Here is a 14,937-nt window from a genome sequence, read left to right as displayed (position 1 = left end):
TTGAACCCACAACCCCTGGACCCTGGAGCTGTGTGACAGAGATGCTACCTGTAGAGCGCCACTGTATCTTTAATTTTACTCAATTCAAATTATATTGATGCAGCCCTGTATATGACAATAAGGTAAATACTAAATATACTAAATAAGACATTTATACTGACATTTATGTGCACAATTCCTCCAAAATAAAAGATAATCTAATTTAAAACACGTCAAAACTTTTTTACAAGACGCTTTTATTTTTTTATTTTATGTTAAACTTAGCAAATAAACTGATTCTGCGCTAAGACACACACCTTCTTCCATTCGTCAGACGACATGATCTTCTGCTGATCCGCGGGCACTAAATCCTTCAGCATTTTTGGAATCATGATGAACTGAGAGCGGTCTGTGTCCACTTTGACCCTGAAGAGTAAACCCGCCAAGTCTATCAGCTCCTCTTTACTCACGCTGTGGAAGCCACGCAGATACTTCGGCAACTCCTGAAGACACAGCAGTGAAAACATTAAGCCCGTTCCAGCTTCATTGCAACCAAGAAGAACTATATACAGCATGTGTTCGCCGTTCATCTATAACATTATGCCAACTTCCTTGTTTCTACACTCACTGTCCACTCTCTCAGCTCCACTGACCACACAGCACTACTGTGTAATTCTACAATTACAGACGCTAGTCCACCTGTGGTTCTGCATACATTGTTTGTTGACTTTCACCCTGTTCTTCAATGCTCAGGACACCTACAGGGCAGGTATGAATTGGGTGAATGATCATGTTTATGTGTCTTGTGCTGATATGAGTGAACTGAGAATTGTCCACAAACAAAAACATTCAGCCGACAGCGTCTTGTGTCACTGATGAAGGACTAAAGGACGACCAACACACACTGTGCATCCACTTTACATCTACAAGTTGGACCAAAAAGGTAGTAGAGTCTAACAGAGTGAACAGTGAGTGGACAAAGTGTTTAAAAACTTCAGCAGCACTGCTGTGTCTGATCCACTCGTATCAGCGCAACACACACTAACACATTTTATCGCTGCTGCTGCTGTAGAGACCCTCTTTAAAACCCCCTCTGATGTGACTGAACTTATTGAAGCATTAACAGAACCCAACTGTAAGGTGGAATGATACACACAGTTAAAAACCGCACTGCTGTTCTACACACACATATATATATATATATATATATATATATATATATATATATATATATATATATATATATATATATATATATATATATATATATATATATATATATATATCAGCACAGGGAATGTCTCTCGTCCAATCAGATCACTCTGTCTGAGCTGACTGTTGTAGAATTACTGTTTTAGGATTATAATTTGATAAAGAGAAACAAGGCAAAAACAAAGAGTCCAACCTGGGGGAAGTGGAACATGAGGTCAGCCGTCGTGTCCTTCCCAGGAATCACATTAAACCACAGCTTCCTCATGAACAGGACAAGATAGGGGACGCATGCTGCAATTCCTACACAAACAAAAACAAAAGCTCAAACATCCCTGCGTACAGTGGCACTGACAAAAAGCTTCAGAAAAGTACTTAAGTGGCATTTAATCATAAAGAAGTAGGATTACACAGTGAGAAGAAAAGTACACACTACACTATACGCTTGTGCTGCTGTGGGTCCTCTGTGAAGAAGCTTTTATCAGACTCCTCGCAACTCTCCTTTCTTTCCTCCCCTCTCCACAGTTTAGGAACATTTTCTGTTTTCATACCAGCACTTGGGCAAATCTGAGCTTCTTATTTTAGAGCATGTGTAGATAACATCATCGTGCAAAAGTCAGAGACCACACAGCATTTATTTTCTGTCAAAACAATAAGAATAATCTCTATACTACTTTTTTGATATAAAGTGTGTTTTTGATTTAAACGAAAGTAAAAACTGTTCTGATCAAAGCAAAAAAAACAAAAAAAAAACACTCATCTCCCTGGTTTCGATGCCACCTATGAGCACGAGACCCTACATCATCTGTTGTTCATTCACCAACATGCAGTGGGTGGAAACTCATTTAACTTTTGTTTTCAGCTGATGTTTTTATTGCGAATTTTATTAGTGAATTTTTTGGATGGAAACCTGGCTTGTGAGCCACAAGATGTGTGCCACAAAAATGTTAGTTGACAGCCCAGCACCTCCCAGAGCATGGAAAGGATTGTGTGTGTGTTGATTTTACAGCAAGAACAAGAGATAAACACTAGCGCTGCACGAGTCTTATTTACCATCCTTGGATTTCTTTACTTTCTTGGGTGCTTCTGTGAGTTGCTTCAATTCGTCAAAGAAGTACTGCTGCTCATTCATGCTCACCACCTGAAAAACACCAGCAGATACAAGGTTATGTACATTCTCCTGTTTCTGTCGAGATCAGTTCTGTCTCAGTATGCAGTCGTCTTTAGAAAAAGATGCTGGGACCTTGTTTGTGGTTTTCACAAAGAGGCTGTATCCATCAGCAGAAGACAGGCTGAGGTTATTGGCGATGCTGCGACAGAGATCACGGATCCTCGTAGTGGTGGTGACCTCATAGATCTGGGGACGATAAGAAAACGAGGGACAGATTGAATGACGTGACGATGAAGGTGAAAAGAACAACCCTGACATGATTTCTAGTTCCACACCTCCGTCGTATCGTTGGGGAAGTGAACTTTGTGGAAGATCTGAGAGCTGTTCTGCTGAATGGCGTCCACTTCAACCAGATGAGGTGGCAGTTTCCTGGCTTCAATCCTGAAAAACAAAACAGATCTCCAAGTGAGAAGATGCTCAGAGTGAAATCTCTCAAAATATCCTCGATATAAGCCAGCTTGGCTTCAGAGTAATGCTGCCTTTCCACTGCATGGTCCTGACTCTGGTCCCCGGTCCCTGGCTGGTTTTCCACTTCCACAGCTCTCCCACCCTGAAATGTATCCGGTGTTGTCCCGTATCTAACAGAGGCCTTTGGAAACCTATGAAACCTTGAAAACTATTCTCAGAATGTCCTAAACCTGGACCAGAGATTTTCTTGTGTGTATCTGCACGGTGAATCTTGAGCAAGTGAAGTATGTTTCAGGAATGTCAACCAAAACAAATATAAAATTTCTCAGCTGTATATTAAGGATTCCTTACATTGGAACAGCCTTCAGTGACAGAAAGCCTACACCCTACACCGGGCAACGCCAAATGATGGACCTCTGAGCGGACCCTCACAGTGTGACTATTCTATCCACATCCATTAACGATTTGTAATAAATTAATGAGAATAAATAAAAATGGTAATGAAGTGTTTTTATTGACAGTCACTACAAAGACAACAGGTTCAGCTAGTCAAGTTAATCCAGTACTAGCTACTCTCACCTAAACCTAAGCGTGTCCAGTTCACGAGAGAGAGAGAGAGAGAGAGAGAGAGAGAGAGAGAGAGAGAGAGAGACATATGTGTGAGAACAGCATGTCCTACCCCAAAATAAGGAAAAATTCAGACACCGAAATGAAAAAGGAAATGTTAATAAAAATGTTAAAATTTAATAAAAACATAATTTGTTCTCTCCTTTAACATTTATTAAAAAGAAGCACTTTTAAATACTTTTATTTTGAAGACTCGATTTCTTTTTGGTTTTAATGGCGGTCCTGGTTGAGATCTTACCGGAGCATGCCCTTCATTCTCTGCAGACAGGCAGCAGATAAAGGCTCTCGGACTCTGGACTCCAGGAATCTCTGAACATGTTTCAGTAAAGTGTGACTCGGTGGAAAGAGGCCACAGCAAAGCCACAAGAGCTGCCAGCCTCGCTCCAGACTCAACCTGCCAGAGATAAACAGGCATTACATCTACAGCAGCGCATAATAACTTAGCCCTTTTCCACCAAATGAACTCCGGTTCTTGCGTTTCCACCAGTTTTGATGGGATACATCATCAGCAGGGGGTGCTATGGGGGTCAGCTCCAGTGTCGCTGTAGCTGAATTCAGTAGATATATTAATAGAGTCAGGACAGAGTCATGGTTTATCCACTGTTTAAGGTGCAGTCACATCAGGGTGAGATATTAGTGTAATTACTGCTGGGTTCTGAGTCGTCTGGTGAATTTATGAACAGTGGAGAAGTGTATCCAACGCGTCTCGTGATGTACTTATCACTGCCCCAGAAATCACACAAATGGAGCATGTTCCTGTCTTATTTGCTTTTGTTTATTCCTAGAACACACTGTAAAAATTACCCATCCAGCGCCACTGCACCGTAACACTTTATTTGTGGTTCTGAACTGTTTCTGGAGCTTCTTTATCTTGAGATGACCACAGATGCCATCAGAGTTCACACTAAGGAACCTACTTTTCTTTGCTTCCAATTGGGATATAAGGTTCCTGGTTGGCTAACCAGTTTATGTTGGTGGGAACGTGTTAAACAGTTCCAAATCATGATTGTGAACAGGAAACGGACCAGTTCCATGTTGGTGGAAAAGGGCTAACAGTGATGCACAGTCTTGTCCCAGTTTGACTGACCCATTGTTGTTGTTGGTCATCTGCTTCATGATCTGGCAGTAGACCTCATCCCTCAGGTCTGTGTGCTGTAGAGTTGGACCAAATATCTGATCTGTCAGCTCTATCGGGGTACGCACATTCTTCACAGGGTAGTCACCCATGTACTTCATGATGGGTAGAGGACAGTTAAGGGAAACAGTAACCGTTGTAAATATGTAAATACACCCCCTAGTTTACACACCACCTAGTCTGGTTTAACCACAAAAAACACATATTTGGCCTGACTCCAAATGTAACATAGTGCACTTTCTCCATTGCTGAGCCTGGAGTAGCTCTATTTTCCCTGTTACAGCTCAGTGGAGCTGTAATTTTAAGGTAAAATGCATAGTGTTGTTTTATGAAAGAATTTAACTCTAAATGCAAAATAAAAGCATTACAAAAAAGGTACTTTCTATGGATTCTCAGTCAGAGCGAATGGATGTTAAATTAACCTTCCCAAACACATGTAAAACTCTGAAGGGTGAATAAAGAACAAAGCACAACAGCACCCCATTCTGGTGCAGTCTCTAAAGGTAAGTGAGTGTCAGTAATAAACAAGGTGAATGTGTGAAATGGTTCATAGGAATGAGTGTGTGAAATACTGAGTGTGTCAGTGAATGAGTGAGTGTGTGAAACTGTCCACGAGTCTGCTTTTGTGAATGACTGGGTGAAAGGGTGAAACTGTACATAGGTGTGAGTGTGACTGGGAGAGTGCGCAAAACTGTACACAGGTCTGAGTGTGGTGAATGTGTCATACTGTACACAGGTCTGAGTGAGTGAGTGGGTGAATGTGTGAAGATCCAGGGAGGATATCTGAGAAGGAAAGGCAGGCCAACTGGCTGAGCTCTGAGTTGTTCTGCAGATTCTTCAGTAGAGGATGTTTCAGCGGTTCTTTGGATCTGGCCCAGAGTTTCTCCTGACCCCTTTTACCATGTTTTCCTGGCTCCCTGTGGGTCAACAGCATCAAAGCCACAGTAAACACACCAGCATGGCTAAGACATCCCACTGACCATGAAGATCAAGAGAACACAAAGGTCTCTGCAGAATCACTGGCGAGACGCTATGCAGCGACCAAACAATCCACAGATGTTAGCATTTTCTCCTTTAAACTCTAAGATCAACAGTGTATTATCTTAGTTTAATGTATTTTCTGTGGATTATGGTTCTTTACTTCAGAACAAGCAGAAAAAAGCACTAGTAGCAGCTGATGTCTCTGTAGTTAGCTGTAAATTTACAGTTTCCAACTTAAATTATGAAAAAATTGCATTCTAGCACATGAAGCTATTGAAACATTTAAGGTGGAACTGGAAGTTTCTAACTAAAATCTGCCAAAAAAAGAATTTGAATTCAGCTTCATATAACAGAAGAGTGAGGAGAGGGGGATAGTATATGATTGTTGAACTCTTCTGAAGGCGAATGAGGCCCTAAATGTAACTAAAGTCCAGCTTCTTCTCTGATATCACTGCAGATTGGTGCAGAGCTGCAGATGACGCATCAGGTAATTGAAGTTTCATTGCAGCTTGTAAGGGAAGATTTTAACTACACATTGTAACTGAGTTCCAAGTCAAGAAGACACTTAAAAACAAGGGGTATGGGTAAAAACAAACGGGACTGGGCCTAATAATTTTAAGGACTGTGTACCTGAAGTACTCAGAAGAGAATTCTTTGAGTGTAATGAGTGCCACTCTGTCTGCAGTGATTCCATCCTTTGGCTGTGGATTGACTGATTTCCTGGAACCAGGGATCAACTGTATCTAAAAGAAACAACAAAAACAAGTGCACTTTTGCCCAAACCCTTTCCATTAACCATCTATATCCCTAAAAACCTCTGAGCTGAACTGGACTGAGGTTGATCAGTTACCAGCAGTTCCTCAGTGGGTTGGCTGAGAGTTGGCAACACAGTGATGGCCTCTGTAGATATGGCTCCACTTTGACCTGTTCTCTCATTTCGTCCTTTAACCCAACCTCCGTCAGAAGAGTACTCTCCGTCCTTGATGATGTACACAAGGTCTCCCTTTCTGCAGCTCAACAGCATCGCGTCATCTACAGACAGAAATATTTAAACTTTGAATTAATCACTAGGAGGCATTAAAGGAACAATATGTAAAATAGTTTTTTCCTGTTTTTGTTTCATGATTTGTTTTTTATTTTTAGTGTTTTTGCTTCTGGGGCTCTCCTATTGTAATTTATGTAACTGTAGTGGAAAAAAGGGGTCCACCTTCACTCCTTTAAAAGTTACATAATGTAGTTTCAGCAGTGCTGAGCCCGGAGAGGCAACGACAGAGGTGTTATTCTCCCTATTATTGTTTTCTGGGGCAGTTAAAGCCCCCTCCAGTGTACATTCAGTGTTTTTAGCCTTGTGTGTGTGTGTGTTTAAAAATTACTACAACAAAAATTGCTCTGCATACTTTGTTAGCCCCCACAGAGCAGGTATGTTTCGGTGGTTCTCAGCGCTGCAGTGAAAATGACATGGTGTGTTAGTGTGTGTTGTGGCGGTGTGAGAGGATCAGAGACAGCAGTGCCGCTGAAGTTTTTAAACCCTGTGTCCACTCACTGTCCGCTCTGTGAGACACTCCTACCTCGTTGGTCCACCTTGTAGATGTAAAGTCAGAGACAGTAGCTCATCTGTCGCTGCACAGTGTGTGTTGTTCGTCGTCTAGTCCTCCATCAGTGGATGCAGGGTGCTGTCATCTGGATGATTTTGTTTGTAGACAATTCTCAGTCAAGCGGTGACAGTGAGGGGTTTAAAAACTCCAGCAGCGCTGCTGTGTCTGATCCACTCCTACCAGCACAACACACACTAACACACCACCACCACCACCATGTCAGTGCGTGTACTGTACCTTGCCGGCTGGTGTCCTGGAGGGCCACAGCATAAACGGAGCGCTCCTTTAACCCCGCGAGGAATAGGGTGATCAGGTCCATCATGATGTGTGCTTTGTCTGCCTTCAGTTTATACTCTCCCGTCAGAGTGGACATACACACCACCTCACCAGCCCTGCCCTCACTGAGAAATCCACGCAGACACACACCCACACACACACGCACGACCCACACACCAAAGAAAGAATTAAGAACAAGACCATAAAAGTGAAGACGTACCTGTGCCATCTACCAACAAAAACATGTTGTTGGTAGGTGGACTGGAAATTGTGAGTGAATCTGTGAGTGTGTGTCGCCCTGCAAAGGACTTCCGCCCCTTTCAGGATGCGTTCCCTCCTTGCACCCAGTGATTCCAGGTAGGCTCCTGACCACCGTGCCCCTGAACTGGATAAGCTCTTATAGACAATGAATGAATGAATGAATCATTGCCAGAAAAGGGAGTGGGGTGGTTGAAGACTGAGACATGAACCCAGCCACAGCTTAATATCCAACTGCTGCTAAGACAACAACAACACTGGAGCTCAACACATTATAACTGCCCAGTTTTAACAGACGTCGCAGTAGCTAGCATTGTGCTGAGTACTGAATATTTTTCGATATTTGAGATTGCTGTTCACAGTGTATAAGTGAACAGATCTGTCACAATCTGTGGAGCAATAAATTGAAGGACAGCTATGTTTCACCTGGGGTAAAAACATAGGATTTAAAATTACCGCACCTGAGTGCATGGACCCCAGTCAGCTCGGGGTAGGAGAGCTGCAGAAAAGTCTTTTCTTTTCCTTCCTGGAAAGAGACTCCACTCCAGTTCACAGCAACCACAAACTGGTCCTGTGGCAAAGTGGGACCTGGAGAAAAGATATTACAATATCAACAACTATAATAAATAATGCATAACTAATACGTATAAATATTAGTGAGTAAAGTGCTGATATAGGGGGATTAGTTCTGGATCACTAACGCCACTCCAACTCCCCAGAGTGTCAAATGGGGATGTCTCACTCCAGAGAACACAGTTCCACTGCAACACAGTCCAGAGCTTTTTCAGAGCATCCCATTAATTTCATGCTTTTAATAAATGTAATCATTGGACATTACTGGGTTAAATTTAATTAATTATCACCCACCACAAAAACCCCACTCTGCTGTAATTGAACTATGCATGTGGAGTTCAGTCCATGACTGAGTTTACCTGAAATCTTGGAAGCCTCGAAGAATTTGGAGAAGTAAATAGGCCACTTCAGTCGAGCGTGGCTGACCACCTCAGCTTTCACGGTGTCCACGCTGTGGTGGGAGATAGTATAACCTGCCTAGGAGACAGGGAATGGAGGTAAAACCACAGAGACTCTTCAGGTTTCTAACAACTCTCAAACACCACTGGAGGGAACCCATGTGGACACAGGGAGAACACACCACAGCTAGTCCTCACACGGAGCAGGGCTCAAACCCACAACCCCAGGACCCTGTGTGACTTTGGTTTTAGACGATTTAAAGATGGGGATCTCGATGTAAGAGATCAGGAACATATCGTATTAATACTTCATTTTTAATTTAAGTTATTTATTTTCTTAATAAAATGTCAGTTGTCATTTTTAATACTACACATGTCTGAGATTTAGATTCAAATAACACATTACCCAAAAACACTTTAAAATGTTCCTGTGCAGGTAATAAATGCCAGAGATGTTATGTTTGTTCTGGCCAAAAGTTTAATAAACTATTCCCTCAGGGAAAACAAAGTGGCATATCCTAACCTTAATGTATAAATAATACCTTTGAATGCGCAGACATGACCAGCTGCACCAGCTTGGCTTCAGATTTACTCTCAATCAGATGGAGGCTGATACATTCCTTCACCACTTTCCTGGCAGTGTCCATGCGGCTCTCTGAGCCGTACTGGATATAGTAGTGTTTTGCTGCCAACTTCACGTAATCGTCATCATCCTGGAAAACACAAGACAACAGAAGAGAGCTGGGAGGACTCATAAGTGTGATTCAGCATCTGTAATTAATATTCATAACCACAACAGCGTTTCATCCTAAAGAAGATGCTTCTAAGAGGATTCTTCTGGAGAGAAAGTATGGAGTCAATGTGGGTTCTTTAAGAGTTAAAATAATAAGATATTGCTAACAAAGCACTTCTCTTTTTCTTTACACTGTTCTTTATTTAATTTATGCTCTGTGCTTATGTCTCTGTGTTTCCTTTGTGCTCCTCTTTTTTCTTTGTGCTTCATTTTCCCCCTGTTTGGACGTAGGGGTAACAGGGGCAACAGGTGTGAGGTGTGCACTGATCAGACTTTTAGTCTAGAGAGTGTAAGTTGAAGTGTTTATTCGGTAGCTGACCTTACTGGACGTGTACTCTCCATTCTTAAGGCCGTGGATGATCTGTCTGTAGATGAGCTCAGTGCTGACAGGGTCTGTGCTGCAGTCGTGCCAGGGGGTGAAGAGCTCTTTGCGGAAGGACAGCCTCCAGGGGGCATGCTGCTCCTCTTTGCCCTGCCTCCTCTCCTCCTGCTCACACTGAGAAATCGCATCCAACACATGCTCTCCTCCACTGCCCAGTGACCAGACCTGTGCACCATGGCAAACACACAGAGCTCAGAGGGACACACCCAGTCACTCATACTCACACCTGTGGACAGATTCACACACTCACCCAGTCTCTCTCTCACACACACACACACACACACATCTGTGGACACCTGTACCCACCTTCTCGTAGAGGGCGATGTAGAGGGAGAATCCGAAGGTGTCCTGCAGGTTAATTTTGGCAGCAATGTCGCTGCACAGTTCTGCGGAGGTGCTGCCTGAGTCCACGTTCAGACTGAGAGTCTGTCCATCCATCAGTGTCACCACCATCACCATCGGCTCCTTCGCCTCCACAGCCTGGAGATCACAACACAAACCCCTCACAGATCACTCCATCAGCTACATCAACATTCACAGGTACGGAATTCAGCAGACATTGTGCTTTAAAGTTAGACGTCTTGCCCAAGGACTGTGGTGCAGTTACCTGAGCAGGGAACTAAACCTGAATCTTCTGAGTTCAGAGTAGTGGTCTTACCAACTACACTACAACACAACCGCTGTATATTGTTGCTTTCACACAACTTTAATTTGAATGCGAAGCATTGAGTTACACTCCAGTTTTTGTGTGGAGTTATTTCTCTGTGGGTAATGATATAACCACTGCACACCTCTGTCAGGTTTTGTTAAAACATTTCACACAAAGCTTCACTGCAAACCTTGCCTTTGTTTGAATACATTGGCTTACAAGCCTCCAAACTCCATTTTTCATTGGCTCACTACCAAAACATATGTAGATTAGGTGTAGGTGAGCAGAGCTTAATTTCACACACAGAAGCTGATTCATCAACCGCGCTCAGATCTTGACTTGCTTTTAGACAATTCTGATGAACAAGGGCAATTAAAGCTCAGGTGGTAAATTTGAAAGGACACAGGGCATCACTGATGTGACGCACTAGACAATGTTCTTTTGAAGTTACATTCTTAGCTTTGCCACTACAAAATGACAGCGTTTGGACAGTGACAATAAACTGATCAGACTTCACTCGTACCCGTAGTTCTATGTAACATGGAGGTTCGTTTCTCTCGCCGTTAGCTAAAGTGCGCTGGAGGCGTTTGGCACAACTTGAGGAGAAGTCATTGGGTCCTCGGCGGATAAAACTCTGCAGGTACTGTGAGAACATAGAACAGATAAGGGTCAAAAAAGAAATGACCACAGAATGATACACAGGGCCAAACAATAGAACAACACTAGACAAACATTCACTTTGAAATAACAATGAATGAATAAACAACGAATAGGGTAAAATTATTTTATAGGATTCCTCCATTTCCAACAGAAAGAGGAGAAGTAATCCCACACTGACCCCTATTGGATTGCAAAGGAACTGCCCTTTAAATACACTGGACACTCATTATTAGGTTTATAAAATTGTATGTTAACCTTAAATACATGACACAGAAAAAAAAACATTTACCCCAGGGTTTTATTCATCACATAGTTTAAGAGGGTTTAAAATCTCCAAAAATCCTCTGCCACTTCTCTGAGCTGCAATGGCTGGACACACTGCGAAATATGGCATCACAATGACACAAAAACAACTAAAAAACAGTGGCATCGGTAGGGGAGCATTAGCTTGAGTTTGGATGCCCCTGCAGCGGACAAGAGCTGAGAGGCAGCTGGTGAAGTAACTGTAGACGGTGATCTGTAGAACACACACACAGTGCCCCCTGACACTGCACTGAGACCCCTGCACATGTCATTATGGTACAGTGCAGGTACAGGAGGGTTATCATTAAAAAGACCATTACAGCTGTCCCCCACAAGACATTCCCACATTCCTGCAGGACTTTAGAGGTCAAATGCACTGTAGACAGGATCTTTATTGAGGGCAGGGACATAAAGGTTATCATTAAATCCTATTGGTTCTGTGGCTGCCTCGACATCACACAACAAAAAGGAGATCTCCTTAATATCTCAGTAGTTTCTCCTAGACAAAACTGAGATCAGATGGAAAGACAAAGGAGACTTTAGCATAAGACTCCTGATGCTCAAATGTGTCTTCTGAGACTTATACCTTAGTAATCTCACACTTGTCTCCTCTGGAGTTTCAGTGGGGATCTCAGTAAAGTCACAAAACTGTGCTCAGACTATATGCCAAATGAACTAAACCCTGCTCTCTGTATCCTTTATAACTCTCTCGTGTCACATTCCTCCTTTTGGTCTCATTCTTTTTTCTCTTAAGGAATTTTAGGAGAATCAACATTATCTCTCATGAGACATTAAAGAACAACCAATTAAAATTTCCTCTGGGGCCTACTAAAATCCAAAGGCTGAAAACTGTGGAAAATTATTTTTTTAAAAACCTCTCAAAAAATAAAAGCTTGCATTGTTCTCTCTGCACCAATTCAGAGCTCATTCAGCACTAAACACAGAGGCCATTGTCTGATGAAGTTTGAAGATAAAAAGGACAGTGACTCCCTCTCTCTCTCTAAAGAAATAAATAAAAAGTAAATAAATAAATATTTACACACACACACACACTCACACGCACACACACACACACATATATATATATATATATATATATATATATATATATATATATATATATATATATATTCATGCATTCATTATCTGTAACCGCTTATCCAGGGGTCGCGGTGTGTCCAGAGCCTACCTGGAATCATTGGGCGCAAGGCGGGAATACACCCTTGAGGGGGCGCCAGTCCTTCACAGGGCAACACACACACACACACACGCACACACACACACACACACACACACACACACACACACACACACACACACACACACACACACACAGTCACACCTACGGACACTTTTGAGTCACCAATCCACCTACCAATGTATGTTTTTGGACCGTGGGAGGAAACCGGACACATACACACACCCTTGAAGCCTTGTCAATTCCAAAATTCCTACCTCAGTGAGGAGCTCCGTTGGAGGGAAGATGCCCAGGCAGATGGACAGAAGCACCCAGCCTCTGGTGTAGCTCTGCTTATTTTTGTTTTTGGTGAGCTGCTTACAGATCTGACAGTAGATCTCATCTCTGCAGCGCACAGTAGAGAAAGACTTAAGCTACTGATCAAATTGAATAATTTATTTGTCATACCCAAGTTTCTCCCAATCATTGGTTATTACCCTGTCAGCCATGGCCTCTTTTACAGTGCATGGCCCAATAGTAAGGTAACATTCTAACTTACTAACTTTGTGAAATCAGGGCGGGAATGTGAGAGCAGACACATCCAGCAACAGCATGGCTAATGGTTCCATTGTATTTTAGTCTGGAGGACCGTCCTACTGCACATGTAAAAACAGAAGCCATACCTAATGTTGGGTCTCATGATGGCGTATCCTACGATGATGTGTAGTTTCTCCAAAGGTGTCATTGGACGATCAAATGTAGGACCTTCTCCAATCAGAATATCATCCTCACCTCTAAAGTTTGGATCCAGGGTTTCCACCGATGGCTGGATGATGGTAAATGTAGCAACATTGTTAGTGACATTTAACCTTGAATCTACACTCATTGTCCATACTCTCAGCTTCACTGACCACACAGGACCACTCTGCAGTTTCACAGTTACAGACATTATCATCCCCTTTCAAATTTTACGCTGTTCTTTAATGATCAGGATACCCACAGTGCAGGTATGATGTGGTCGTGGATCATTTGCAGTGCTGCAGTGACACTGACGGTGTGGTGGTGATTTGTTGGTCCATCTTGTAGATGTAAAGTCAAAGACAGTAGCTCATCTGTTGCTGCACAGTGTGTCGGTCATCCTCTAGTCCTTCATCAGTGGACACAGGACGATGTCGGCTGGATGTTTTTGGTTGGTGGACATATCTCAGTCCAGCAGTGACACTGAGTTTTAAAAACTCCAGCAGCACTGCTGTGTCTGATCCACACTGATTCCACGTCAGAGACACTGCAGCGCTGAGAATGATCTACCACCCAGATCAGACTTGCTCTGTAGGGGTCCTGAGCATTGAAGAACAGGGTGAAAGTTTGCAAATAGTCAAGTGGGATCTGGACACAACAGCTCCTAGAATCTGACCTCTTCAGGAATCGCAGAGTGTTTTCTCTTGTGCTTTTTTCGCAACATTTTCTGTAAAACACAATATTGATTAAACTCAGCACAGCAGAGTCCACATCATCTCCAAAATACAAAGGGATTCTACCAGAGAGCGGGACACAGTGAACAGAAGGTTTTACCTCATCTAATCCCACCAGGTTACTGAGACGCCGAGCTTGTCTTTGGCCCAGGTTCCGCTGGATCGGGTCAGCGACTACTGACAGACGAGCCTGTTTGGGCTCAGGAATATCCCCCATAAACCTCAGTATGATCCACCACACTGTTAAACATGCCTGGAAGAGTAGAGTAGAGTAGAGTGAGGAGGAGAGGAGAGAAAAGCAAAGTAGAGAAGAGTAGTGATGAGAAGAGAAAAGAGAAGACCAGATTTATTAATTTAGCAAACATTCCTCTGATAACGATCATGTTGAAGATTGTGATGATGATGATGGTGATTACCAGAGCGTCTCCTTCATCCTCGTGGCGCAGCAATGACTGCCGAAGCCTCTGATCGATGTGTGTGTGTGTAGCAGAGCCTTGGAAATGCAGAGCGGAAAATTTTGAGAAGGAAAACTCATCTTCCTCTTCCTCCTGCTCTTCCTCCTCTACTGGAGTCACTGTGATCTTCATCACTGTCTCCCTCTGCTCCATCTCCCTCTGCTCCTTCTCCCTCTGCTCCTTCTCCCTCTGCTCCTTCTCCCTCTGCTCCACCTTCCTCTGCTCCACCTTCCTCTGCTCCACGGGTTCTCCCTGCAGATCCTACACACCAAAACAAGGAGAGTGGAGCAGTGGACAATGGACTATAAACCTACACTTCAAGGGCATGAGAAAGAGAAGAGAAGAGAAAAGGAGAAGCAAAAAGACATAAGAGAACAGAAGCGAAAAGGAGAGGAGAGAAGGTATATTAGGAGACAAGAACATAGAAGTGAGGAGA

The 14,937-nt window shown here is 43.0% G+C and overlaps 1 protein-coding gene across 1 annotated transcript in view; it reads right to left on the bottom strand.

Annotated features, from left to right (window-relative positions):
- myo7bb (myosin VIIBb) overlaps nt 1-14,937 on the bottom strand; it is a 36,221-nt gene that overhangs the window by 3,074 nt on the left and 18,210 nt on the right. The window contains exons 22-44 of the mRNA XM_066677811.1: nt 14,745-14,762; nt 14,463-14,669; nt 14,147-14,299; nt 13,989-14,039; nt 13,258-13,400; nt 12,853-12,979; nt 10,958-11,077; nt 10,092-10,265; nt 9,723-9,950; nt 9,153-9,323; nt 8,572-8,689; nt 8,101-8,227; nt 7,343-7,506; nt 6,361-6,542; nt 6,141-6,253; nt 5,313-5,446; nt 4,482-4,635; nt 3,633-3,788; nt 2,635-2,740; nt 2,432-2,545; nt 2,242-2,329; nt 1,385-1,491; nt 297-482 (exon numbers count right to left, since the gene is read on the bottom strand). Of these exons, the coding sequence (XP_066533908.1) occupies nt 297-482; nt 1,385-1,491; nt 2,242-2,329; nt 2,432-2,545; nt 2,635-2,740; nt 3,633-3,788; nt 4,482-4,635; nt 5,313-5,446; nt 6,141-6,253; nt 6,361-6,542; nt 7,343-7,506; nt 8,101-8,227; nt 8,572-8,689; nt 9,153-9,323; nt 9,723-9,950; nt 10,092-10,265; nt 10,958-11,077; nt 12,853-12,979; nt 13,258-13,400; nt 13,989-14,039; nt 14,147-14,299; nt 14,463-14,669; nt 14,745-14,762 (3,141 nt within the window). The remainder of the gene's footprint in view (nt 1-296; nt 483-1,384; nt 1,492-2,241; nt 2,330-2,431; nt 2,546-2,634; nt 2,741-3,632; nt 3,789-4,481; nt 4,636-5,312; nt 5,447-6,140; nt 6,254-6,360; nt 6,543-7,342; nt 7,507-8,100; nt 8,228-8,571; nt 8,690-9,152; nt 9,324-9,722; nt 9,951-10,091; nt 10,266-10,957; nt 11,078-12,852; nt 12,980-13,257; nt 13,401-13,988; nt 14,040-14,146; nt 14,300-14,462; nt 14,670-14,744; nt 14,763-14,937) is intronic.

The sequence above is a fragment of the Hoplias malabaricus genome, chromosome 1, assembly GCF_029633855.1.
Source record: "Hoplias malabaricus isolate fHopMal1 chromosome 1, fHopMal1.hap1, whole genome shotgun sequence".
Taxonomy (NCBI): domain Eukaryota; kingdom Metazoa; phylum Chordata; class Actinopteri; order Characiformes; family Erythrinidae; genus Hoplias; species Hoplias malabaricus.
Note: the sequence above shows the minus strand (reverse complement) of the source record. Positions and strands in the feature narration are given on the sequence as shown.